General features: G+C 38.3%; 1 protein-coding gene across 15 annotated transcripts in view; it reads left to right on the forward strand.

Moving 5' to 3' along the window:
- Positions 1-24,420, forward strand: part of ERC2 (ELKS/RAB6-interacting/CAST family member 2) — a 900,196-nt gene extending 875,776 nt beyond the window's left edge. For all 15 annotated transcript variants that reach the window (XM_029052114.2, XM_039910367.1, XM_039910359.1 and 12 more), the window contains 2 exons: positions 3,790-3,924; positions 24,330-24,420. In XM_029052114.2, coding sequence (XP_028907947.1) covers positions 3,790-3,924; positions 24,330-24,356 — 162 coding nt within the window. In that variant the 3' untranslated portion in view covers positions 24,357-24,420. The remainder of the gene's footprint in view (positions 1-3,789; positions 3,925-24,329) is intronic.
- The last annotated feature ends 2,758 nt before the right edge of the window (positions 24,421-27,178 follow it).

Raw genomic sequence — 27,178 nt, forward strand, 5'->3', positions numbered from 1 at the left:
ATCCTAGAATGATCTGGCATATGTCAAACACTCTGCCAGACTTCATTTACCTCTTGCAGGTAGAAACTTTATTTCCTACCAGTGTTTGATTCCCTCCATCATGCACATCATTCCACTGATACTTCACGAGGAGACCAGGAGGGGGCATGTTTGAGGCATGCAATGTTCATGGAATATTGAAGGATTTTATCACCAAACACTGGGAGAGACACAAAAAGAGGAAGAAAGGCCCAGGAGCTCAAGGCAGTCAGATATTTTTCTAGGATTTTTTTTTGGGGGGGGGGCGGGGGCGGGGGAGAAGGGGGTGATCTAAATCCTATCCAAGCAAGAGGAGGTGGGTCACTTAGAGGGGTGCTACCTCTATTCAGATCTCAGCTGTGAAGTGTAACACCTCTATCTCACCATGATTCTAAATTGCCAACATTAGATTTCATTAATTTGTATCTTCGTTTTTATTCACTGTCATTGGTGTATAGAGAAACAGTGTTGCCTAGTGGAAAGAATCAAGGCTGAGAGAGTAAGAGGACCTGGATTCTAATTTTGGCTTTGTCACTTGCCTGTTGTATGATGCCGGCCAAGTTACTTAACTTTGTGTAAAATGGGGATTCAATACCTGTTCTCCCTCCCCCTTAGACTGTGAGCCTCATGCGGGACAGTCTGAATTGACTGGATTGTTTCCGCCTCAGTATGTAACAAATATCACCATTATTATACCTCATACCAGAAAAATAATGTAGGTAAGCAAGGAAATGGGAATTGTTTCAGTGGAAAATAAAATCAGGTTTGATTTTCCACAATGACTATGACATATTACTGTGAAATGAATGTAATGCATTTGCATTCGTTGTTAGCTATCTGGTTAACAATTCACTGTGTATTGAAGAGGGGGCAAAGTAGGACATCCAGTTTAATTGCTAAATGAATATTTCTGAATATCATACTTTGGTAAATTACTCTTTTTTTAACACTATGTTTGTCTCCCATTCAGGACAACTTTGTTTATCTTTGTTTTCTACTTAATAAATGATTGCATTATAAGATGTCTATAAAGATACAAAATTACTATCCCATGGTAAATAAGCCTGGTTTTATATGTGTGAATAAAATTCCATTTTAAAATGTTCCTACGGAAATTATAAGCTTCTGTTCTATCTAGTCATTTGTGCTTTCCCATTTCCAGTAAATGTACTCCAAATTTCAGATAATAAAAGATCACATTCTGTTTTCTTATAGCCCAGAATTCTTTAGGGGATGTAAAAATACCCACCATTCAATCATTACTTAAGACAGAACAAAATTTATAGGGTTTTTTAAAAATAATTTTCAGGAGGTTGGTTGGTCAAAAACATTTTTATATGTAGAGGAAATCATATACAGTAAAATAATGTATCCTCCATTTTTCTGAATGAAATATACAAAAAAGTTTGCATCTGTAACCAAACAGATTTTTCAACTCTGTTTAACACCTCTACCGCTTCAGCACAGATCAACCTAAAGAAGCTGCCTCCTCCAGTAACAATGGCTATGTGTACATTTCACCCAGCTCTGGTATCCACAAGGAAGAAATATAAGTGGTTGATTTATATTTCAGCACCAAATTGGAAAGATGACATCATTTATCCTTATCCCATGGCATGTTTAATCACTGACACCTCATTACAGGAGACACATTTAGGATTGCATATATCAACTTGTTTAGCTTATGCATTCTTTTATGGACTACAGTTCAAAGGTAGGCAACTGAAGGCTAATCATTGGTAAGAAAATAATCTTATAAAATCTCAGCAGCTTCCCAAAGGATAAGGGCATTATGATGTCTTTAATAACAGTTATTATTTATTCACTTGTACTCCCTCTTTTGTCCTTTTGAGAATGTTATCTTCTATCAGCCAAAGTATGCCTCATTGTTTTTGTCACTCTTCAAGTGTTTCTGTTGGTAGAAGAAGCAATTCTAGATTCATTATCTCAGTGGTTCACAAAATAGGTTTCTGGATGAGGAGTCGAGTACTAGAAATAAAGGCATAATTTAAGGAATAAGTTTTCAAGTAAATATCCAAACTGAGAGACTCTTCAAAGACTGGCACAGAGTACAGTTTCAGGCATTTTTCCATCATAAATAAATTGTCCCTTGTGTCTATAGGCACATTATATGGACAAACACTCATGAACGTGCAACCAGCTGCTGCCAAGCATATCCTAGGATTTTAAAAATTAATTTTAGATTAAATGCTTATGGTTTTATTGTGTGAATCTGCATTTAGGCATTTTTATTTTGTTCAAAATTTTGCCAAAGGCCATCCAGGTATAGGGTGAAATTTCAAAGTTCAGTTTATAGATTGAATTATCTTATTATCTTATTGTCTGTTGAGTTGGGAAGTAAGTAGTTTCTATAATTTATCATTGGTACAAAGTGTTTAGCAATAAGAACTCTCCGGTGAAATAACCCTCTTTTTTACCTTCTGCGTGTTTCTGTGTTAATTTTACCAGCTTCCAAATGGTAGCAGAATTTCCTTGTTCTAAGGATAAATAAATGAAAATTACATGTACAGTATTTTAAAGAAGCATTATATGAATTCAAAGTATTGAATTATGAAACTCGAAGTATAATATTACTTTCTATATCAAGCTGTTATTTCTATTGCTATCTAGGGCATTTATAATAATGGAGTAATACTCTGAAAAGAGCATTTTCTACCTCACAGCATGCCTTCCGTCAAGGCTGTGAGGTTTGTTGTCTCATCGTATCCTCGGAATCATTGCATAGGGTAATGGCACTGCAAGGCCAGAAACACATTTGATACCCTGACTTTGGAGGCTGAAATGCCACTCACAGTATGATATCCTTAGAAATGAATAGAAATGGGATATGTTTTCTACAGTGGAATTGTCTCTTGTATGGTGAAAGGTTTGATTTGTTGATTTAATAGGCCCTTAGTTGCTACTCAAATGATTTAGTAGGGCAAATGCATCCTATTTTCCACTAAGTTAGTTCTTTATGCCACTTGAAACAGAGCTCCAATTCCGTTGTTTATTATGAAGTAAAGTGTTAGCCTTAATGTTTAAAAATAATGTAAGGTGATCAATGGTATGAAATAACAATTTGGGACTTTATGGAGCAATATCCTTCCCTTCTAAAGACAAGAATGCTTCCTCAACATCATCAATAGTGAAGAAAATGTTTTTCACTCTCCCAAATGCTTAGTACAGTGCTCAGCACATAGTATGCCCTCAATAAATATGATTGATTGATACCCCAGTACATAAGTTTTCATTATACTGTGGAAAACTCATGTCATCATCTGCCTTGGTTATTTTGTGATCTGCATCAGAATTTCCACTGATGTTCTTAATGCTCTCAAGGTCACTCCGTGTCTGTAAATGTGTGCCTGGTTCTGGAATTGTGTCACACTCATGTCCCATATTCACGTCTTGCTTCCGCTTTAAGTTGTTTACTATGGTGGCGATTTGTTATTCTTTATTTGACTTTTTTGGGGGCTTGCTCAACAAGTTAAAAGTTAAAAATTAAGTAAATAATGAATGCCCTCAAAATCACAAGGGGAAGCCAAATTCAAATAAAAAGGGTTAGGGAAATGTGTTGTCTCTAAGTGTTGTGAATGATCCCTTACATTTTCCCCAGGATTTTCTTTCCTTAATTTCAATTTGGCTTGAATAAATAGTTTTCAATATGGAAATAAAAAGGGGTAATAGAAATAATGAAATTTTTCAAAGAATCTTTTGGATTTGACTTCCAAGATCTAATGAAAATTTTCCTCTTTTGGTCCCATGCAGACACAGAACAGAATGAAACTGATGGCAGACAATTATGATGAGGATCATCACCATCACCACCACCATCATCACCACCACCATCACCGGTCTCCTGGGAGGTCCCAGCATTCCAATCACAGACCCTCTCCAGACCAGGTCAGTTGCACTGGCTCTTACCTTCAGGACCCCTTTTGCCATTTTGGATATTTCTAGATAAAATAAATACCTCCAAGAAATAATAAACAGCATAAAGTGACATGCTCTTTGAACTGAAACTAATAGCTTTGGTATTTATTTCCATCACTCAGGGAATCTAAATGTTTTCCTTTCTCCTTCCTCTTTTAGTTTTTGTCTTTTTTTGTGTATGTTATGCTTTTTCTTTCCTCTCCTCCTCTTTTCATTCCCCCACCCCCCGACCTTAATAAGATACTCATTATGTAGCTGTCTCAGACTTTCAGTGGAATTTACTTACAAAATATCTCATTCTTTGAGTTTTGAGATGACACCTTTTTCAAATTGCTTGGCAAGATGATAGGGTTGTTCAGAATTTCCCTGTTAAATTCCTGGACTATGAACATTGACTTTGGCATAAAACAGTGTAAAATTACATAAGGTTTACTCACATTTTAGTTGAGAAATTAACAAGGCTATTTGATTTGGTGCTCATTTATCTTTAAGAAGTAAAAGGAAGGAAATAGCATTTATAAGGAAAAAAAGCTCTCACAATTTTAAATGATTTGTACACCCTATGTCGACTACTTCTTATTTTTATTTTTAAATGATCAAGCCCAGAATGTCAACAATATGAAGAAAGTAAATTGCAAACAAACAGGATAATGTGTTTGACATAACAACATTCCTTTCATTCAGTATCGTCAATCTGAGTTTTGAGGGAACCTTTTGTACCTGATTGTATACCTGGCATTTGGTACATTTGTTTTTCTATCCTGTGTGGTTTAGCTAACGTTGTTATTGGTAAGCAGATATGTAATTATCAGGTGTTAGTTTCTGTACTTCAATAACAGTGGATTGTAACCACCTGTAGAGAACAGACACCTCAGTAAAAAAGTTAGTTGTTTTGCTTTGATTTAAGGAGGAGGCTCTCTTCCCAACAGGAATTTGGGGCCTTTCATGACCCCCTGATTCCTTCTTTGAATGCCACCTTTGTCACCCCCATCAATGTTTTCATAGGCTAATCTCACTCTCAGGCTAATTTGGCCACCAACTATTTAAAATTGGTAATGTCCAAATCAGAAAAGTTCACATTTCACCCTGTCCATCTGCAATAGAAAAAAATATCAATATCTCTAAAAAGTTTTTTCGTGATTCCTGTGGAAGAGGATCTGAGTGAGAAGTGGTGAAGAATTGAACTGCATATGTCAATGTCCATACATCCTGGTGTAGCCAGATTTTTCAGGTCAGTTCTGGGTGCCTTTAGGAAATCCCATAAATCTTCTGGGAATGAGACTATTCCAACTAAACTAAGCCTACCTGGCCCTGACCCTCAGCTGTTTTTGATCACTTCAAATGCTTGCACTTCCATAACCAGCTGGAACATGATCAAAAAATGCCTAGTTTTTGGACTACAACATCCTGCAAATTGTAAGATCAGTGGCCCTAAAGGTTCCCTCTGAATTCTCATAGTCACTGAGAGTCAGGTATAAAAATATTTCACTATCCTAGTTTCAATAGAATTAATATGGTTAATCTTCACCCAGTCCTTTTTTCCTGCACCAAATCTTAAATTACTGAAACAAGTTAATATATCTGCCCTGCAAGGCTTCTGCATAGCAAACAACCACAAACACAGTGAGACCATGTAAATGGAAATTTTGTAAAATGTGAATCACTTCTAGAGAGTTAACCCAAATGGTGACATTATAGCTTCTCAACTCAAAACTGAGTCAGAAAAAGATGGCTCTAAAAGAAATACGAAAGCTTGACCCCTTCGTGGGACTTTGCTATGTTCTATGACGTGCTCCAATGAAAACATGGAGTCTCTCTTCAGAACAATGGATTGAGCCTCAGTCCTGAAGTTTCGGGACTGAGAGGCTTGCACAGATGAATTGATTATATTGTTAGTGACTGGGTTAGTGCTATCTGCACCTTCTTATTCCTCCTTGAGCACAGAGTTCAGTGAACAAATAAGCGAACAGGGACGGAGTGCACTGTGAAGTTCACTGCAGAAATCATTTATAAACAAAGTTACCAGATCATAATGCCAATGATGTGCCATAGTGCCGTGACCCACAGGGCCTGAGGTTGCCTTGAAGGAACCATGGTATTCACCAGTTATTTTTCAGGTTTTCTGGCTGGGCCCGTTCACAGAACACCCTATGTGGTTCTTCGCCACAGCTGGCAGAGCCCCAGAAGGAACTAGAAACTAAATCTTCTGATTCCCAAAGCAGTGTTCTTCCCCTGGCCCAACAGCAGAGCTGTCTACAGACTTATTTACTAGTAGTTAAAAGTAGTTTGAAAAGCAAAACAATAGTTATTCTTCAGTAGTGATATTAGCCAAGAAACATGCTTAGTATTTGTGTGAGCTCACCTACTGCAAAATATCAAGGAATCTCAAATTTACTTTTCTAAAATCTCTGAAATGTTATGATTTAACTGTGACTTGTGACCCTGTGAGTTTCACAGTTCTGTTGCACCTGTATTTGGGAAATGCTAATGTACATAACAACTGATTACCATTGTTAATCATAGGTTTAATTTGTCTAGTGCCCTTCCTTTAAATTTCATTCAGTGAAACCATCTTCTCTTTTAAAACACTGCCAACTATTACCCTTTGTCCAAATCTGAGACAAGTGGTTTGGCATTAGGAGAGTCTTCAAAGAAAGATGAAAGTTTATTATTATGAACAACAACAATAATAATGATAATGCTTTATATTTTCTTTTAAAGGTGAAATAGTTATGCATGTAGTGCAATTGAAAACGTAGTTGAATTCTGAACGTCATGTCACCTTTGCTTCCAGTTATAAACCAAAACTCATGGTAAAGTCAATATATAGAAACCTCAGAAATATAAATTCCAATTCTAATGTGTTTCGGTTCCCTCTGTCAGGTTCTGCTTAGCGGGAACTGTCTACTGAGAGAATTCCTTAAATAACAGCAGAACCTCAGTGTTAATCCCAACCCCAAGAAAACCAGTTATTGCCTATGCTTACATATTTCAACCCGTTGATGTTTCTACTTCAGGCTTGTGCTCTGATATCATTTACCATTTTATCCAGTGCTCCTTACCATTGGACTTTGTCATGTGGTATTAGTATGTTAACCTACATTTCTCATTCATGACAATGTACTGCAATACAGAATCCTCTTCTGTGGTTATTCATGAACGAGCCAAAATGCTGCCTGTGGTGTGAAACCTCAGCACACATTTCCACATAATAGAACTTGAAAAGGTCCGGGGCAATTTTGAATTTTATTTTTTAAAGTCAACAAAGCCACATCATAGAATATGTTCTGCATTTTGTTATTTTGAATTTTTTTAAATTTCAAAAGCCTGCAGTAATAACAAATGAACTTGGGCACCTCTATCTTTGACTGTGACACTTCTAATGAAGGAATTACCTTGCCATGGCACGTGCTGCATAAATATTTTTAAATGAATCATTTTATAAGGTTTTATAAGTGCTGTGGGTTAGTGTTGTATGTTTTCTCTAGAATTATACATAGTGACATCTAATGATAATTGTATTTGTGCAGCACTTACTATCCAAGCAACATAAGAAGTATTGGGGTAGATACAATCAGCAGATCAAACATAGTTCCTATGTTCTTAGGGTGTGAAGAACAGGGATTTAATCCCCATTTTACAGATGAGGAAAATGAGGTACAGAGAAGTAAAGTGATTTGCCCGAGTTAACACATCAAGAGAGGGGAAGAACTGGGGTCATTGACATTAATTTGTTCATGTGTAAATCAAAAATATTTCAGAAAAATATATGGGATATCTCCCAGAATGCACTTATGTTTTAGGGTCAGTTATTACTTGAATTTAATTTTTTTTTTGTTGACATATTTCCACTTTGAAATTTGCAATATTCTTTTACATTTTAGTAAATTCAACTTATTTTTGCTTTGCCCAGTTAATTTTTATGTTTGAAAATTTATTAAAATTCCCATTTAAATTTGCAAATTTTTAAGTGACATACCTCTCAATCAATCATTGAGCACTTACTGTGTGCAGAGCACTGTACTAAGCACCTGGGAGAGTATAATACAACAGAGTTGGGAGATATGACCCCTGCCCACGGTGAACTAACAGTCTATCTACCTCACTCTTCTAATTCTTCCCTTCTTTCATTCTCTGCCTCCTTTTCTCTCACTTTCCCCCCATATAATAGGTTAGGTTATATAATGTTATGTAGTATTTGTTAAGTGCTTACTATATGCAGAGCACCGTTCTAAGCACTGGGGTAGATACAGGGTAATCAGGTTGTCCCACATGAGGCTCACAATCTTCATCCCCATTTTACAGATGAGGTAACTGAGGCACAGAGAAGTTAAGTGACTTGCCCACAGTCACACAGCTGACAAGTTGCAGAGCCGGGAGTCGAACCCATGACCTCTGACTCCGAAGCCCAGGCTCTTTCCACTGAGATAGTTAATGGACAGACAGCTGGACAGGGTCAATAATGTGGAGGATGATTCAGTATCATGGGAGCTGCTGCTGATTAGAGGTGTGAGCTTATGTATGCAAAAACCTGGTGATCTTCCAGGCTCCCTTCACAGAATCCCTTCCCTGCCATCTGATTGGTGAAAATTCTGCTTGCTTTCACTGAGTCTCCATTCAAGATCCCCTGGTTCCAGGCTGGCAGGGGGAGGTCAGGGAGGTCAGGTGAATGTTTGCCCGGCCTTCTGATGTGAGCCTTGTTGGTGGCAATGAAGAGCCAGAGATGTGGGGGATATGTCTTCTGGATACACAACAACAATTAGAGGAAGGGACAAGGAGAGAAAGATGGGAGTTGGACATTAGACTGGTTTTCCCATTAAGGGCAACTTCTAACAGTCTTTCCAAAGACATGCTGCCCTCCTCAATTTGGTTTTCTCTTTCTTTGTACACACTGCTAAATAGATTACTGTCTAGATAGCACACACAGCACACATAATTGTAGCCCTTCCCTATATTCTTGCCACAAACAAATCTACACAAACATGAACTCACACATTTCCATGGTCTCACAAACATATTTACACAGATTTTTTCCCTGCATGGCCCCTCCAACACACACCCATACAGAGACTCACAGAAACATGTTTAAACGTAGACAGACACATGAAACAAAGACCTCAAACTGGTTACTCACAGAATGGAACACAAGTTACTGCATAAGAAAAAAATAACAGAGTTGTCAGAATGCTATAGGACCACTGGAAGATAACAACAGAAACAGAACCCCAGGAAAAAATGGAAAAAGGGAAAAGGCCATACACTTTTCATTCTATCTGAAGCACAGACTAAGTACTTGGGTGTATCTAGATAGAGACATATGCAAACATGATTCAAACACTGTTTCTGCATACAGCTGTTTTCCATTTTCTTTATTAAAATGGTGATTATTGTTAAATGTTAAATGTTAAAATGTTAAAGAAAATCCTGTGCAGGTTACTGAATGGCCCATTTCCTCTCTTAGCAGATCTTGCTTGGTAGCTCATTGTGTCTTTGCCATTCATCATGGCTCGAGCTGCAGTGTGAAGTTCGATGCTTATTGGCATGAGGGTCATGTTTTACACATGCTGACAGGTTAACTATTCGTTGTAGAGCCTCACCCTCAGTGAAAGGTGTGCTGTTTCCGATACTTTATGATTTCCTCCTTGAGTATGGAGCCACCTCTACTCTACAAGGATGTCAGGGCAGTGTGCCTAGGTCATTCTTCTAGGGATTCACTGAAGTCCATGTTTTGGTTTCACTGTGAATACCTGGAATAATCACTATCTCTGTCTCCCACCATTTGTTAACTTGTTATGCATCTTTATTAATGCAGGAGAAGGTTTGGAGAATCACGTCCAAGATTCTCAGTGGGGTGGAGAACATCCAAGAGTGGATAAATTGAAAATATTAGTTCTTTTGGTATGTAATGTCACAACCGAGAAAAATCATGATTAAAGTGTATGAAATCATTATGGTTTTGAGACAAGGTGAACACTGAAGTGTTGCTCACTCAATAGCCCATCAGGATGAACTGGCACCTACTGAAGCTTGAAGACAGTAGATTTCTTCATTCAGCAGGTGGTAAACATGTGGAATTCATTGCTATAGGAAGACATGTGTCTCCCTCTGCCCCCAAATATTCATTCATTCATTCATTCATTCAATCGAACTTATTAAGCATTTACTGTGTGCAGAGTACTGTACTAAGTGCTTGGGAAAGTAAAATACATTACAAGACATTCCTTGCCCACATCTAACTCACAGTCTAGAGGATATCAATGCAAATAAACAAAATTAAAGATATATATATAAGTCCTGTGGGGTTCGGAGAGGGGTGAAGAGCAGAGAGAGCCAGTCAGAGTGATGCAGAAGAGAGTAAGAGATGAGGAAAAGTGGGACTTAGTCTGTGAATGCCTCTTGGAGGAGATGTGCCTTCAATAAGGCTTTGAAGGAGAGGAGAGTAATTGTCTCTTGGATTTTAAGAGGGAGGGCGTTTCAAGCCAGAGGCAGGAAGTGGGCCAGGGGTTGGTGGCAAGACAGGTAAGATTGAGGCACAGTAAGAAGGTTAGCACTAAAGGAGTGAAGTATGCCGGTTGGGTTCTAGGAGGAGAGAAGCTAGGTGAGATAGGAGGGATCAAGGTGATGGAGTGCTTTAAAGCTAATTGTGAGGAGTTTTTGTTTGATACAGAGGTGAATAGGCAACCACTGGAGATTTTTGAGGACCGGGGGGATGACGTCATGAACTTTTTTGTAGAAAGATGATCTGGGCAGCAAATGAAGTATGGACTGGAATGGGGAGAGACAGGAGGTTGGGATGTCAGCAAGGAGGCTGATGCAGTAATCTAAGTGGGATAGGATGAGTGATTGTATTAATGTGGAAATATCAAAAGGTTCAAGAATAAGGGGCTTATAGTGAAGTACTAAAGGGAAGTTACAGAGGAGGGTACATCCCTAATCATTAGCATGTATTGCCTGGGAAGGCAGCCATCCTAAGTCCCTCCACTGCCGGAGACAGAATACTGAGCTAGATAGATCATTGTTCTGCCTCAGTAATGGCATTGCTTACATCCCCATATTATTCATTGGCACCAGATAGGCAAAGATGTAGAAAAAACAATTGAGAAGGCCATATTTCCCTTGAGAGACCAGTTGGGTGTGGTGTCAAATTTGCATTAGTCTATACACTAAACTGAAGGTCTGTAGAGTAATTGTAATGTCTAACCTCTCATACAGCTGTGAAATTGTAACCGTTCATGGATACTACGTGAGACATATTGAGCAGTTATGTCAACACCACCTATGTACTATAGTTGACAGAAGGCAAGACATGATCACGAACAGTGAGTTCTAGACTGGGGCCGCAAAAGTGTTTGAAGAGATAACATATTCATGTTAATGCCAATTGGTTCACAGTAAAGAGAGGATCTGAATAATATTCCCATTATTTTCAATGGGTTAAGCACTAAGAATTTTGGGATGGATTTTCTATTATAACTAGTTCCTGAAATTACTACACTTTTATGGCATTTGTTAAGTGCTTACTATGTGCCAGACTAAGCTCTGCGGTAGATACAATTTAATCAGGTTAGATTCAGTCCATGTCCCACATGGGGCTCACAGTCTTAATGCCCACTTTACAGATGAGGTAACTGAGGCACAGAGAAGTTGAGTGACTTGCCCAAGGTCAAACAGCAGATAGATAAGTGGTGGAGCAGGGATGAGAACCTAGGTCCTTCTGACTCCCAGGCCTATGCTCTATCCACTAGGCCATGCTGCATTTATAACATTAATAGGCAAAAATCATTTAAATGCCAAGAGTCTATGGATTGCAACTGTTAGTATACTTGAAAAATTGTTTAATCTTCTGAAGATATTTACAGAATAGGTGAAAACCAACATCAATCCTCTCTTTACAAATTTCAATTGAGGTAGTTTCACAATTTTCAGTAACCTGAATTATGAATCTATCCATTGTTAGTGGTTGATTGGAACTTATTGAATACTTTCTGTGTGCAAAGCATTGTACTCAGCATTTGGTAGAATATACTACAATAGAATTGGTAGACACAATTGCTACCTTTTCAATATTAAAATACTTGACATTTCTTCCATGAAACAGTGAGAGAAAGGAAGAAGTCAGATTTAGGTAATGATGGCATTATAATGTAAGCATCATTTTTGTTGAAGATAATCAGTAGTGTTTCTAAACCAGCAGTTACCATGGTTATCTACGCATTGAAAGCTACAGAAAATGAATTGAGATATAAGCATAGCAGTACTAAGAAAAATAGTTCAGAAGATGAATAGGTTATTGCCAGATTTATTTAACCTGAGTTAAGATGTTAATTCCTGACATGCAGGCACATGAAAGCATGCTGTGATCAACCTTGTCTGATGAGGTCTTCTCTTATGGGAAGAGAGCCAAAGCAGCTTAACTCATCAGATTTTTACTGTTATCTCTGTTGGGAAAGGATTTTTCCTAAAAGAAATTTTTTATCCCATTGAGGATTTCAGTATTACTCTGTTTGGGGTAAAGTATCTTTTAAGGATTCTTGCATGTTATAAACTAAAAGCACCTTGTTGGCAGTATTATAGTTTCATTAAGAGATTTGTTGCAGTATCTTTTGAGTCAACAGGGTTTTCAGAGACATTATGTGTTTTGAAGCTTGTAGACATAACTCGTTTTGGCAATATTGAAGTTTTACTCCTTTCCAACTTGCTGCTTTAAGCCAGCACCATTTGTCTAAGAAACAGTACTCAGATTCTCCCATTGAAAAGAGGTGGCGAACCTTAAAATGCCTGAGAGCAAGGAAATTTATTCTGTAGTCCTAAAAATTGTTTATCTCATTGTTTCTTTATGTAATACATTACAAAGGACATTTTGCAAGAGGAAGAAATTCATTCAATAGTATTTATTGAGCGCTTACTATGTGCAGAGCACTGTACTAAGCGCTTGGGATGAACAAGTCAGCAACAGATAGAGACAGTTCCTGCTGTTTGACGGGCTTACAGTCTAATTGGGGGAGACGGACAGACAAGAACAATGGCAATAAACAGCGTCAAAGGGAAGAACATCTCGTAAAAACAATGGCAACTAAATAGAATCAAGGCGATGTACAATTCATTAACAAAATAAATAGGGTAACGAAAATATATACAGTTGAGCGGACGAGTACAGTGCTGTGGGGATGGGAAGGGAGAGGTGGAGGAGCAGAGGGAAAAGGGGAAAAAGAGGGTTAAGCTGTGGAGAGGTAAAGGGGGGATGGCAGAGGGAGTAGAGGGGGAAGAGGAGCTCAGTCTGGGAAGGCCTCTTGGAGGAGGTGAGTTTTAAGTAGGGTTTTGAAGAGGGAAAGAGAATCAGTTTGGCGGAGGTGAGGAGGGAGGGCGTTCCAGGACCGCGGGAGGACGTGACCCAGGGGTCGACTGCGGGATAGGCGAGACCGAGGGACGGTGAGGAGGTGGGCGGCAGAGGAGCGGAGCGTGCGGGGTGGGCGGTAGAAAGAGAGAAGGGAGGAGAGGTAGGAAGGGGCAAGGTGATGGAGAGCCTTGAAGCCTAGAGTGAGGAGTTTTTGTTTGGAGCGGAGGTCGATAGGCAACCACTGGAGTTGTTTAAGAAGGGGAGTGACATGCCCAGATCGTTTCTGCGGGAAGATGAGCCGGGCAGCGGAGTGAAGAATAGACCGGAGCGGGGCGAGAGAGGAGGAAGGGAGGTCAGAGAGAAGGCTGACACAGTAGTCTAGCCAGGATATAACGAGAAATACCCTTTAGACAAAGGGGAAAACTCCAAAAAAATTGAGCAATTCCAACTGTATTAATTCATTTTTACAGTTACAGAATAATTACATTTAGAGCAAAGGGGTTTTTATTATGTTATTTTAAAATTTATCTTGGCATCCAATTAATTATCTATCAAGTTGTCATTTCAGTAATAGAACCAGAGAGGCAATTTACATTTTGACATCCAATTTTTGCACAAACTGCTTTGAGTCAGGGGTCAGTAAATCCACTATTCAAATGACTCACTTTAATGCTAAAATAATGCCCAGTACCAGTACTCTCTACATTTAAATTCCACAAGTATTATTTAAATGACATTTCAATACAACACATTCTGATCATGAATTAAAAGATTCACCTTTTGAGGGCCAAATTAGGCAGAACCAAAATGGGTTTGAAAAGGACCTGGGAAAAGTTGCCAGAGCTAATGAAAAAGGATTTCTCAAATATATTCAAAGTAAGAATCCAAGTAGAGAATTCATGGGATCACTTGATATGCTCATGTTGTCAGAGGTGCATATTGCATGTCATTGGAAGCTTAGACCCACCACAGTTCCACATTGATGCGTATATATCTATAGTTCTATTTATTTATATTGATGCCTGTTTTCTTGTTTTGATGTCTGTTCCCTCCTTCTAGACTGTAAGCCCGCTGTGGGCAGGGATTGCCTCTCTTTTTCGCTGAATTGTACTTTCCAAGTACTTTAGTATAGTGCTCTGCACACAGTAAGTGCTCAAAAAATACGATTGAATGAATGAATCCTACTCCTTGAAATCTTTTATCAGCATTATTTACAAGCCATCCTCAAGGTACCCTGAAGCCAATTCAACCCTATGGATAGGAGTCCTCCTGTTTGGAAAACTCCCCAAAGAGTGACCATTTTCCAGGCAACTTTATAAAGTGACTATCCCCTTTCTCCAGTAAACTAGTGCTCTGCAAACAGTAAGCGCTCAGTAAATATGATTGAATGAATGAATGAATTGATGCCAATTTAATTGTTTTGATATGTATATATCTATGTCTATTTATATTGTTTTGATGTCTGTCTCCCCCTTATAGACTCTAAGCCTGGTGTGGGCAGGGATTGTCTCTCTTTTTTGCTGAATTGTACTTTCCAAGTGCTAAGTACAGGGTTCTGCACACAGTAAGTGCTCAATAAATAAGATTGAATGAATGACTGAATCAGGTCTACAGGTCCTCTTCTCTCTGGAAGGGCCACTGTGTAGGAAGAAGCCCCTCCCTCCCCCGGATCTGGTGGACCTATTCTGCCCCCTCTCCCCAGAATGGGGACAGAAACAAGGCTCCAGTCCCAGCTGGGAAGAATACAAGAATGTCCTGTAGGCGAGAGAACACTTCTCTAGGCTCCCTGAAAGCTGCACTGGGATCTCAAGTGTGACTCGGCTCAGACATCCTCCCAGTCACACCCAAACTGCTCCCTCCCACTCCTCTCCCAATCTCCTGCACTTTCTTTTTCCCAAAGTTTCTGATTTTGCTCCAGAAAGAAAACAGGACTAGTGAGAAACAGAGTGCCACCTGCCTGGAGAACCAGATACAGTAAATGCTAAGTGCCCACCATATTCACCCTCCTACGTTCAAAATAGAGTGAATTGTGACACTTGCATGGGGGACTCAACAGGTCAGATTGTGATGAACGTATACACCCATAAGCAGAATTCTCCATCAGCAACATCATCTTCAGATACATAAAAGGAGTGCTCAGACATGAAAATGACTGAGGCGTTTAATGAATGTTGTCCTTGTTGAGGGCTTTGAAAAATTTTGTTCTTGCTTGAGGAAGACGTTATGGGGGTATGGTGACCTATACTCAAATTTTTTTTTCTAGCAGACTGGTCAGAGGAACAGGATCAAATTGTGGTAACTACATTGGATGTTTTATATCAGATAGTTAAACTAAATGTAAATACATCACCAGGACAGGATGTCATCCTCTAGATACCTGTAGGAACTTGTCGAGTAAATTGCAAAACTCCCGGCAGGAGTATGTAACCTATTGTTATGATGACCTCTGCACTTTAATACTAGTTCATCACCAAATTAACTCCAATCTATGAGGATTTCAGTTGATTCTGGGAAATACAGATTATTAGCATCACCCGTATATCTAAAAAAATGATAGAATCTATAGCCAAGTTTGTGATCAGTAAACACTTAGAAAAACACAACCTGTGTAAGAAGATGGCTGTGAGAAGGGCAACATAGTTTCTCCAAAGGGAAATTTGCCTCCTTAATCTGCTGGAGTTTCTTGAATAGATCTATAAGTATGTGGTTACAAAGAAACCAGTTGACATAATATATTTAGATTTTCAGAAATACATTGGCATGGTTACATCCCAAAGATTTTTAAAATCCAGTAATCACGGCATTGGAAGCCCCATTTTGTTATGAGGGGGAAAAGAATACTGGCTAAAAGATAGGAAACCAAAGGTAGGAATAAAACAACCATTTTCCAGTATGTGGAGTGTTAATAATTTGGTCCCCAAGGATTATTTAGCATTTTCATAAATGATCTGGAAAAGGGAGTGTGCAACTTAATTTCCAATTTTGTAAATAACACTAAGGTCTTCTGGGTTCCGTGCAAATGGGAATAAACTGAAGAAAGATCCCATAAAGTCAAATAGTGGTTAGAAATTGGCAGATGACTTTCAGGGTGAGTAAATGCAAGGGAATGTATCCAGGAAAAGACCCTATAAGTAAATAATGAGCTGTGAATTGTCAGTCACGATAAATCAGGAAAGAAATCTACAAGTCATTGTCAACTGTTTCTTTAAATTATTAATGTAATGTGTGGCAGCAACCAAAAAAAGATGTGGTGGGCGGGAATGCTAGCTTTATCTAACAAAGAATGGTAAACAAAACAAAGTGCATCGTTTTGTCATGGTATAAAACCATGGTATGTCTTCACCTGCAAAACAGATGTGGTTCTGGTTAGCACAGTGCTCTGCAAACAGTAAGCACTCAATCAGTACCACATATGGATTGGTTGTCACAAATTAGACAGGACAAAATAAAATAGACAAAGGAAGAGAGAAGGACAACTAAAATGATTAGGGGAGGGAAGAGGTTCCTTATGAGATGGACTAAAATGATTAGAGATCTTCAATCTGGAAAGATAAAGGCTGAGCAGAAGCATGATTGAAGTTTACAATATCATGAAGCAAATCAATAGGAAAAACAGAAAACAAAATGGTTGTTCTCCACATCCCACAACTTCAGGAACATCTGCTGAATCTTGAAGGTGGGGGGGGGGGAGTCAACACAAACAAAAGAAAACACTTTTTTAATATGAGTATTAATTAGTGGGTAATTCTGCAGATAGACAATATCAATTCTGAGGTTCATAAATGGTATTTTGTTAAATGCTTATTATGTGCAAAGCATTATACATTATACTAAAGCACTGAGGTGAATACAAGCAAATTGAGTTGGACACAATCCCTGTCCCATGTGGGTTTCACAGTCTCAATCCCCATTTTACAGATGAGGTAACTGAGGCACATACAAGAGAAGTGATTTACCCATGGTCACATAGCAGATGTGTGGCAGACCTGCAATTAGAACCCATGACCTTCTGACTCTCAGGCCCATGCTCTCTCCACTACACCATGCTGCTTTTATAAAAGGTGTAGGGAATGTGATAGCTGATCAAGGCAATTGCCACTCAAATCATAGTGCTACAGCACATAATCAGCATTTTGCTGCAGTAGTTTCAGCCATTAATGGATCCATCGCACGTGCTTCTATCTCACTGATGCACTCTCATCCACATTTTACTTCTGGCCTGGAATGCCCTCCCTCCTCATATCTGACAGACAGTGACACCCTCCCACCCCAACTCCTCCAACCCCTTTCAAAGCCTTATTGAAGGCACAACTCCTCCAAGAGACCTTCTCTGACTAAGCCCTCCTTTCCTCTTCTCCCACTCTCTTCTGCATTGCCCTGACTTGCTCCCTTTATTCATCACCCCTCCACAGCACACAGCACAGCACTTATGTACATATCTGTAATTTACTTATTTGTATTAATGTCTGTCTCCCCTTCTAGATTGTAAGCTTGCTGTGGGCAGGGAATGTGTCTTTTTATTGTTGTATTCTCCCAAGCACTTAGTAGAGTGATCTATACACAGTAAGCACTCCAAAAATATGATTGATTGACAGACTGAATTCACAGCGGGCTGCACCCCTGCCCACGTACTCACTCTTTGCAGTCCAAGCCCAACAGACTGTAAGTGGAGCTACAGAAACCACTGTCACTATAAACAATTCTTCTGTGCAGTTTCTCTGAAGTCTTAGAACTGATGCTCATTCGCCATTCATGATTCTATCAGAAGGAAACAGGAATATTAAAGGAAAAATAGAATAGGCTATAAAAGGATTAAATAGGTAGTAAGAGTAATGATATTTATTAAGGACTTGCTCTGTGCAAACCACCATAGAAAGTGCTGGGAAAGAATACACAGCAAGGAATTAGACATGGGAGAGGTGATAGGAAAGATGAAACAAAGCATTAATATAACAGAAGAGAAAACCTTAGGAGAATGAGGGGAAAGATTTGTAGGGTACTGTGGCTAGAGAAGCAGAATTTTAGGATCCTAGAAGGCTGAGAGTCCACAGTCACAACTGTGGTTAACGGTGATCACTACAGCAGCAGCCGACTGTCTGCCTGAGGTTTTGTGGAGACAGCACCAGGCTGTGGCTGTATATGCCTTTCTCTGTCCCACCAGGGTGGTGAAAGGTGTACCAGAAACAGTGTGGCTTAGCAGCAAGAGAACAAGCTTGGGAGTCAGAGGTCTTGGGTTCTAATCCTGCTCTGGCACTTGTCAGCTGTGTGACCTTGAGCAAGTCACTTAACTTCTCTGTGCCTCAGTTACCTAATCTGTAAATTGGGGCTGAAGACTGTGAGCACCACGTGGGATAACATGATTACTTTGTATCTACCCCAGTGTTTAGAACAGTGCTTAGCATATAGTAAGCACTTAACAAATACCAACATTATTGTTACTATTATTATTCTTAGAAAGTATCCAGGCCTGGGAGTCAAAGACCTTGGATTCTAATCCCAGTCCTAGCAGTTGCCTGCTCTATGACCCAAACCAAGTCACTTAACTTCTTTGTGCCTCAGCCTCCTCATCTATTAAATGGGGATTCAGTTCCTATTCTCCCTCTGACTGAGGTTGTGAGCCCCATGTGGACAGGGACTGTGCTCAACCTCATTATCTTGAATCTGTCCCAGGGTTTAGTACATGGTAAGCATTTAACAAATGCCATTTTTTTAAAAAAGGCAGTTCAAAATGGAGGTTCCCTGGTAACATGGAAAAGAGCCAGTTTGGGTTCTTGGAGAGGCAGCGTGCTGGACTGGTAGAGGGAGTTGCTGAGGGCCCTGGATGTCACGGTGTGAAGGTGGTAGGTGTGGTGGCTTCACATGTCTATCTGGTAGAGAGAGAGAGAGAGAGAGAGAGAGGTCCACAAGAGTGTTTTGCCACTAAGTAAATCCATACAACTACCAGATAGGGCATGCCAGGAGCAGGGTCCTGGGAGCCACAAAGTAGTTCCCTGAAGGGTTATTTGAAGAAAAAGTAAGAGATGTAAGATGGTATGTCCATGAGGAGAATATCGGGAATAACAGCCATTCATCCAGCTGCTCCAAGCATTCATTGCCTCCACCTTTTGCACCAGAACACTGGGCAGAGCATGGCATTTCTCATGTTCTTTTCATCTTACCTGCTAGAAAGTCTGAGACACTTTTATTTTCAGGAGGCATAACAGGCTACTGGAGTTATCACAAATGGCAGATTTCAGTTTGTGCTGCAAATCTTCCAGAGAACTTGGTAGTGCACCTGTCTCCGTTCCTTCCAAAACCTCCTTGAAGCAACTCTGGCAAAGTTAATTTATTACTATTGGAAGATCCAGCGCATTATAGCAAAAATTGGCTTGTTAGAATTATTTGAGTTAAAAGAAAAATAAAAGCCTGTTGAATTCACACTGAAATATATGCTGTATAGCAAACCATGAAAGGTTTTACTTAAGAATGAATGAGGAAGGCCCAACAAGTCTCCTTCCTGACCTCACTTTAATCTTAAAAAGGGCTCCATTCTTAGTTGTTATGATGGCCCCAAAATACTATGTCTGCATAACCCCCATAGAATATATTGCCTGCGGTGTCTGAACAAAAGGCTTGAAAGAAACCACTTTCTGTTTTAAAGATGAAGTCACCCTCTTCTGTGTTGTTCCCAATTAGCCAATAAAAAAGTGAGCGTCAGTACATCCAGTACTGATTGAGGAGCCAACAGAGAGAGGTGTGAAGAGGCTTTGAGAGAAATCTCTGCTACGGAGAATTTGAATCCCAAGGAGAATTCTTTCTGGGATGAGCCAGTCGTAAAAAGGAAGTATCCTTCATCGATACTTAGCAACACACATCAAATTTGAACACTGTACAAACTCACAGAAGGAATAGAAAGGAGACTCAATATGAGGCCTGAAGGGGCATATGATCTTCTGGAGGAGACAGAACACCAATAAATACATAGAAACAGTGACTGAAACATATAAATATCATCACAGTAAAAAACATTAGCAGAGATGTAAGCTTAAATGTTAAGCAATCTGAGCAGTAAGAAGCAGGTTCCCATATTGAAAGTTTAGACTTGAACCCGGGGCAAATTTAACTGTAGGCTGGAAAAGGCTCAGTCCCCCTCTTTCCCAGGCTTAGCCCTTTTGTTTTTATTTTCTCACGTGTCTGTAATTCCTGGCTCCAGCCAAGCCCGCAGCTGGAACCACCCTGAGAAAGACTGGCTGGACCAGAAACAGGATGCATCATAAATCCCACATTGAAATCCTGCTCTTTTGACACATTCAGCCAGATTTTGCAGACTCCCCGGGTTTGAATAGTCAGATAAATATCTGATAAGCATCCACAGTGGGTTGGAGGTGTTCAGCTAAATAAAGCCAGCATTCCAAGCATTGAAAACATTCTTCATTTCCACAAATGGAGTTGGGATTAAGATTATTTTATACAGAAGGCCCTGGCACCAAAGGAATGAAGAATGGCTCCTTCATGCAGGTATTAGGTCAGGATTGGTAATAGCATACTTCAACTTTGGGCAAACTAATAAAGTGATTTTCTAATTTAGAAAAGCCTGCTTAACAAATCTGATATTGTTGCAGGTGTTTTTAGTGATATACTGAGGTTTGTGTGATGGTGTACCTTAAATAGTTTCTAAAAATTCTGACTCATCAAGATGTCATATTCAATTATCATATTCCTTACTTTTTTGTTGTTGTTGTATTTGTTAAGCTCTTACTATGTTCCAGGCACTATATTAAGCACTGGGATAGATACAAACTAGTCACGTTGGTCACGGTCCATGCCCCACATGGTGTTCACAGCCCTAATTCCCATTTAACAGAAGAGGTAATTGAGGCACAGAGAGGATAAGTAACTAAGTAACTTGCCCAAGATCACACAACAGACAATTGGTGGAGCAGGGATTATAACCCAGGTCCTTCTCAGTCCCAGGCCCGTGCTCTACCTATAAAGCCATGCTGTTTCTCACCAGCTAAAAGATTACTTACCCTTCAGTTTACATCAGGGCAAGTGATTTTCATCCATCAAGGATGTTTCAGTCACTTCACTTCTAATCAAAATTCCTAGAATGAAAAAATTGAAGTAGAACTGATTTTTGAAGACACTGTAGTTCAAAACTTAGGTTTCACCTGAAGAGCATGGGCCAGAGGAGTCCCAGCTCAATCACTTAATTGTAGTCCCAGCTCAAACACTGGCCTGTTGTGTGCTGATTTTGGACAAGTCAATTTAGCCATTCATGCCTTAGTTTCCTCATCTGTAAATTGGGAATAACAAATTCCTGCCATTTCCTACCTAATTTAGATGTTATGAGGATTATTGCGAGATAATTAATATGAAAAAGAAGTATGGCTTACTGGAAAGAGCACAATTCTGGAAGTGGGAGGGGCAAAGCCCTGATACCAAATTCATCACTTGTCTGCTGTGTGACCTTAGGCAAATCATTTAACTGTTCTGTGTCTTGGTTTTGTCATCTACAGAATGGAGATAAGATGCCTGTTCCTCTTCTCTTTAGACTGTGAACCCCATGCGGCATAGAACCTGCATCCAACCTGATTATCTTGTATCTACCCCACCACTTAGCATAATTATTAGCACATAGTAAATGCTTAATAAATACTATTATTATTAGTATTAGTATTAAAGAAATTTGGAAAATACAAATGTTATATAAATTCAAGGTATTATTTTTATTGTTGTTATTAGTGCTCTAAGTTACTTTCTGCCTATCAGGAAAATTTAAAATTAGTTCAGAAATACAAAAAACCCTATTCTTCTAAATATCATTTTATATTAGTTTTACCATTTTTATTTAAGCTTTGATATTAATGGTTATTGTGGACAAGGAACACAGGTGGTGTCAAGCACAAGTCAACATCCATAGAATCGACTGGAAAATTGGTTAAAAAAGGCTCCCCTTATATACAACATGCCTGGTAAAAATAAAAAAGACTATAAATAGTATTGATTATAAATGGAAACATGAAAAAAGTTATGCTTTTTGTGTAAAATATTCATTTTAAAGAGAGATTATTGCTAAAAATATTTTAATGTGAACAATTCAAGCAGTGCAGTAGGAGAGCAGCTGCAAATGTTTGGGGATACTTGGATTCTCCTTTTTTGCTAAGTTATGAGGTTTTATTTTTGTTTTTTTTTCCAAATGGACACTAACCAAGACCCAACTAATTGTGTGATTAGGGACAACTGCAGTATTTGATCTCCAGAGAAGACATATGAGAAGCAGCATGGCTCAGTGGAAAGAGCACAGGCTTTGGAGTCAGAGGTCATGAGTTCGAATCCCAGCTCTGCCACTTGTCAGCTGTGTGACTGTGGGCAAGTCATTTAACTTCTCTGTGCCTCAGTTACCTCATCTGTAAAATGGGGATTAAGACTGTGAGCCCCACGTGGGACAACCTGATACCCCTGTGTCTACCCCAGTGCTCAGAACAGTGCTCTGCACATAGTAAGCACTTAACAAATACCAACATTATTAACATTATTATTTTTGCCATTTGTTGTTTTCTTTTTCTTTTTTTTTTGATTGAGCAAAGCTTAAAAATAAGAATCATTTCCAGTTAATTTTGGAAGAATTTATCTACATTTCTTCTTTGTTAAATGATAGCTAAGTTTATATTGGACTGTCATATTTCCTTACTTTATTCAGCAGTATATGAGACATCTATCTTAGCATCTGACTTTTAATAACAGTTGACATCTGGGAGCACTTTTTACTCATACAATGAACTAGGAACAGTAGGATTTTGGCAGAGTATATATTCCAGCTAAAATTCCTGTCTCTTTCAATCATAATTAATTACCACTTGTTTAATTTGCTTTTTTGGTTTTTTATGATGTGCAGGTAATTTACATTAGCTAGATTTGCAAATTAAGAAATGACAATGCATTTTGTATTATTGTGGTTCTGAAGTATGTCATAAAATTCCCAGTCTATATTTTGTGACTTTAAATATGCATTGGAGTGAAGACTGGTCAAGGAAGAATGTGCTATGGCTCTTTGTTTTGAAGCCTGTTAGAAAAAAGTTTGCATTCCATTCTGAGATGAGTCAGTTTGGAGTTTGGGCAGACCAACACTCATCCTCCTTGTTCCTAAATTGGGGACCAAGTGCTCCTTCTCTATAATAAATCCAATGAATTTGCTTCAGAAATGGTGCAGAAATAGGATTGGTGTGATAATGATTAATTAATGGGTGCAGAATGCTTCAAAGTTTTTAGAAAAAAGGGTCAAATACTATCTACCAATTACAGTTTCTTTTTGATCATGTGCATATTTTCTAGACTGAATGTACATTCATTAATATAACAGATTCTGTACACAAAAAAATAAAGTAAGAGTATAAACTACATGTATTTCATCATCCATTCAAAGTCTCCTACCTCATAATTGAAGTGTTCATTCACAGAGCACTGCCCATTTAAGTTTTTATGAAGAGTATGTGGATCCAGATATTTAAATGAGTCAAGTTTCCCTCTCTATAATCGTAAACAAAAATAGATTAAATTGTGATGAAGCACATTTTTGAAAAAAAATTTTGTTAGATGTACAACGTATTGATTTTTCTCAACCAATAATAAATGCAAGAAATAAATATCTTCCTTAAAACATACTACATGTAATATGCATAATTCAAGAGTATTTTTATTGCTGTAAGTAGTTTTGTGCTTATCGAAAAAGTATAAATCATACAGTAAATACGGATCTAGATTCCATGGTTTTTTAAAAAAATTGTTAATATAGACTAATTTTAATTGTATAATCCACTTTAGACACGAGGTTTGAGCTGGGTGGATGAATTTTCTGTGTGTTTGTTGCCCTAGATACAAATTTCTTGCTGTAAATTTGACAGGTTGAGGATGTAGTGTTTGAATTGCCATTTCTCTTTCTATTTTTAACAGTCAAGATCAGTTTGCTTTAAAATGCACCTAATTGTAACTTAACCTTTTCTTCTTTCATTCCAATGCTAACACCTTCTCTGTGCACCTTCTAATATCTGGTCTGCAGGATGATGAGGAGGGCATTTGGGCATAACGAGCCCCAAAAACCAAAGTTCCAGTTTTGTTTTGAGGGGTGAGAAATCATCTTTTATATCATTTTAAAAAATTAAATTTTAGTATTGTGTTGTGTGAATGTTAAACTGTATTTATTTGTCATTTGTGACTAATGTGTTGTCTGAATTTTAAATGTCTACTAGCATGTTCTCCAATATTATAGACCTTCGTTTCTTGATTGGTATCTGCTCTTTAGATGTTAGAATATTGTTTTCTGAGAGAAATATTTCTTGTCTGAGTATTTGCATTTACACTTGGTGTATGTTGTGGAAATTATGGAAATGCTCAGCGTTTGCCTGTCATGACACTCTGCAAGCCAATGCAATATGTGAATGAATACAAGAGTTTCTATCACTTAAAATGCATGGAAATAATAGGTATACCCTAGGCATACATGCATGGCTTTGTGGAACTTTACAAAATGTCTAAAAATGTTGGGGCTTTGTGATTTATTTTAGTTGCAAAAGCAGCTAGGAGCTTATATAGTGATGACTAGTGACATACATATTGACAGATAAAGGAGGAACGAACCTGAGGAGAAATGAATAATAGTGGAAGAACATAACTCTTTAATGAATTAGTGAACTATTAGTAAGTCTTTCATTATTAGTATCATGTATCCTGTTTTTGACATTTGGAGCCTTAAGGTGTCTCACCATGATTTATGCCAATTCTGTTTTTCAAATGTCATGGCTGCACCCTCTGATAAGGGCTATGAATATACTATATCTACCTGATTAAATAAATAACCTTCTTTGAACATAGATTACTACTGCATTGTAATTGAGTAATCAAGATAGTAACCAGCACATTTTAAAATTGAGAATATAAGGTATAGCTGTTGGGTATTGCAGCTTTCCAAAATATTTTAATCTGTGCAACCTCCTGTAAACATGAGACTTTGTATTATGGAAGCTAACCTCACACACAATTACCTGCTAAATTATTTGGGACTTAATGATGTTCAAATGTAACACTTTACCCAGACCAAGGAATTTGGTAAATTTATGTGACACAGTGAAGCCTTGCACTCTTTTAAAGTTGTTACACATACTGACTCATGACCGTAGCCATATTGGCTTCTAAAAAAATACAAAACATCATAGTGCATAAGAAACATATTGTGTTTGTTATACAAAAGGCATCTTTCTGTGGTTACTGAACACAGAACTTTCTAATCTTTGCCTGCATTTTTGTCTTTTATTAGCACTTGAAGAACTTTGGAATAAGATTTTAGTTGCCTGATGCTACCAGGTTGGGAGTTGGTGACTAACTAGTGGATTTTGTTCAGCAAATAATAGAGTCCTTTAGATTACCTCTTCATATATTTGGTTTCATAATCTTAACAATACCCAGCACAGCTCCTACTGATGTGTAAAATTTTATTTTCCTGTCTCAGCAGGAATAGATTTGTGTTTGCTTTTCAGGTACAGAATCCCTTTCAGTGGAATAAAATGATGATAGTTTTTAGATTATCTCGCTGTCTTCTTAGTTTTTAAATATCAGTATTTAAATATTTAATAATTTTAAATATTTAAAAATTTTAAATATCAGTATTTCAGATACTGTTACCTTTTTTAGCAACAAAGAGAATGTAAGCACTCTAGTTTTTCACATGAAAGGCCTCATCCAGACAGATAATGTTCAATGTGAGATGAGAGGTGGATGGGGGAAAGAGATGTTTTAAAACACTGGACATATCTGTAAAGGAACAAAAACAAATTAATGGCAGAGTGTCCAGTCGAAATTCATGAAGACAAAAAGAAGCTCTAAGCATTTAAAGACTATCGTAGTCTGGAGAAGAAACTATTTGATTTGTTTAGAAAATAAATGTTAAGAAAAATAGAGTGCATTTGATAATGAATCAGTTTGACACAAGGTTGTGGTAGCATCTATTCAGCCTCATTATTTCATAACAAGCAGGGGCCTGTTTCTGCTCAGTGAATGTGTTAAGCAACAGCTCTTCATCATCATCAGTTTTTCACTTACTGAAAAAGCCAAGGATACCCCAGATCGATGTAGTGGCACTTTTTGATTGTCATCATTTCACAGTAAGATGCAAAAGATAGTCTTACGTATGTTCTTATGCATGATGCCACATGCTGGACTGAATATTGCCTTTGTTCTAAATCTTTCATCAGCAATAAAGTCAATGTATCTCATTGTGGCATCATAGCACCCAGATAATTAATAGCAAAATTCTGGAGAACTAAGAATCATGTTAGAAACATTATGACAACATTGCAGCAGCTATATCAGAGTAAAATGCCCATGTACTTCCACCAGTATGACCAATAAAAAGAGGTTTCCACAACATGCTCTGTACCAGCCCACCATTAAGACTATGAATGCTGCCAGCAGATGATAGTAAGATTAGGTTAATGGAATGCTTCTCAGATCAAAGAGCTACATACAGGCAGAGATGCAAGCAATGCATCATTATTATCATCATAGCTTGAATTTGTATAATACTGGGATTCTTCAAAGTATTTTCATATCAGTAATCTCTTTTTTGCCTCATGATAGTGTCTGAGATTTAGAGAAGGTTTTATTATCTCCCTTTTAAATATATGGAAACTGAGGCATATAAAATGAGGTGACTCACCCAAGGTCACTTGGTGAGTGGTAGAGCTATAGCTAGAACTTAGGTCACCTGATTCCCTGGGCCATGCTCTTTCCACAAGATGACATTGTCTTGAAGGGGCTCATGACCTTGTCCAAAGGTATGCTTTTTAGTCTACTTTGCACTGCTTTGCTTGAGGACCTAACAAAGAATCAGCAAGTTACTATCAGGACACAATT

The sequence above is a fragment of the Ornithorhynchus anatinus genome, chromosome X1 (genome assembly GCF_004115215.2).
Source record: "Ornithorhynchus anatinus isolate Pmale09 chromosome X1, mOrnAna1.pri.v4, whole genome shotgun sequence".
In the NCBI taxonomy this organism is placed as follows: domain Eukaryota; kingdom Metazoa; phylum Chordata; class Mammalia; order Monotremata; family Ornithorhynchidae; genus Ornithorhynchus; species Ornithorhynchus anatinus.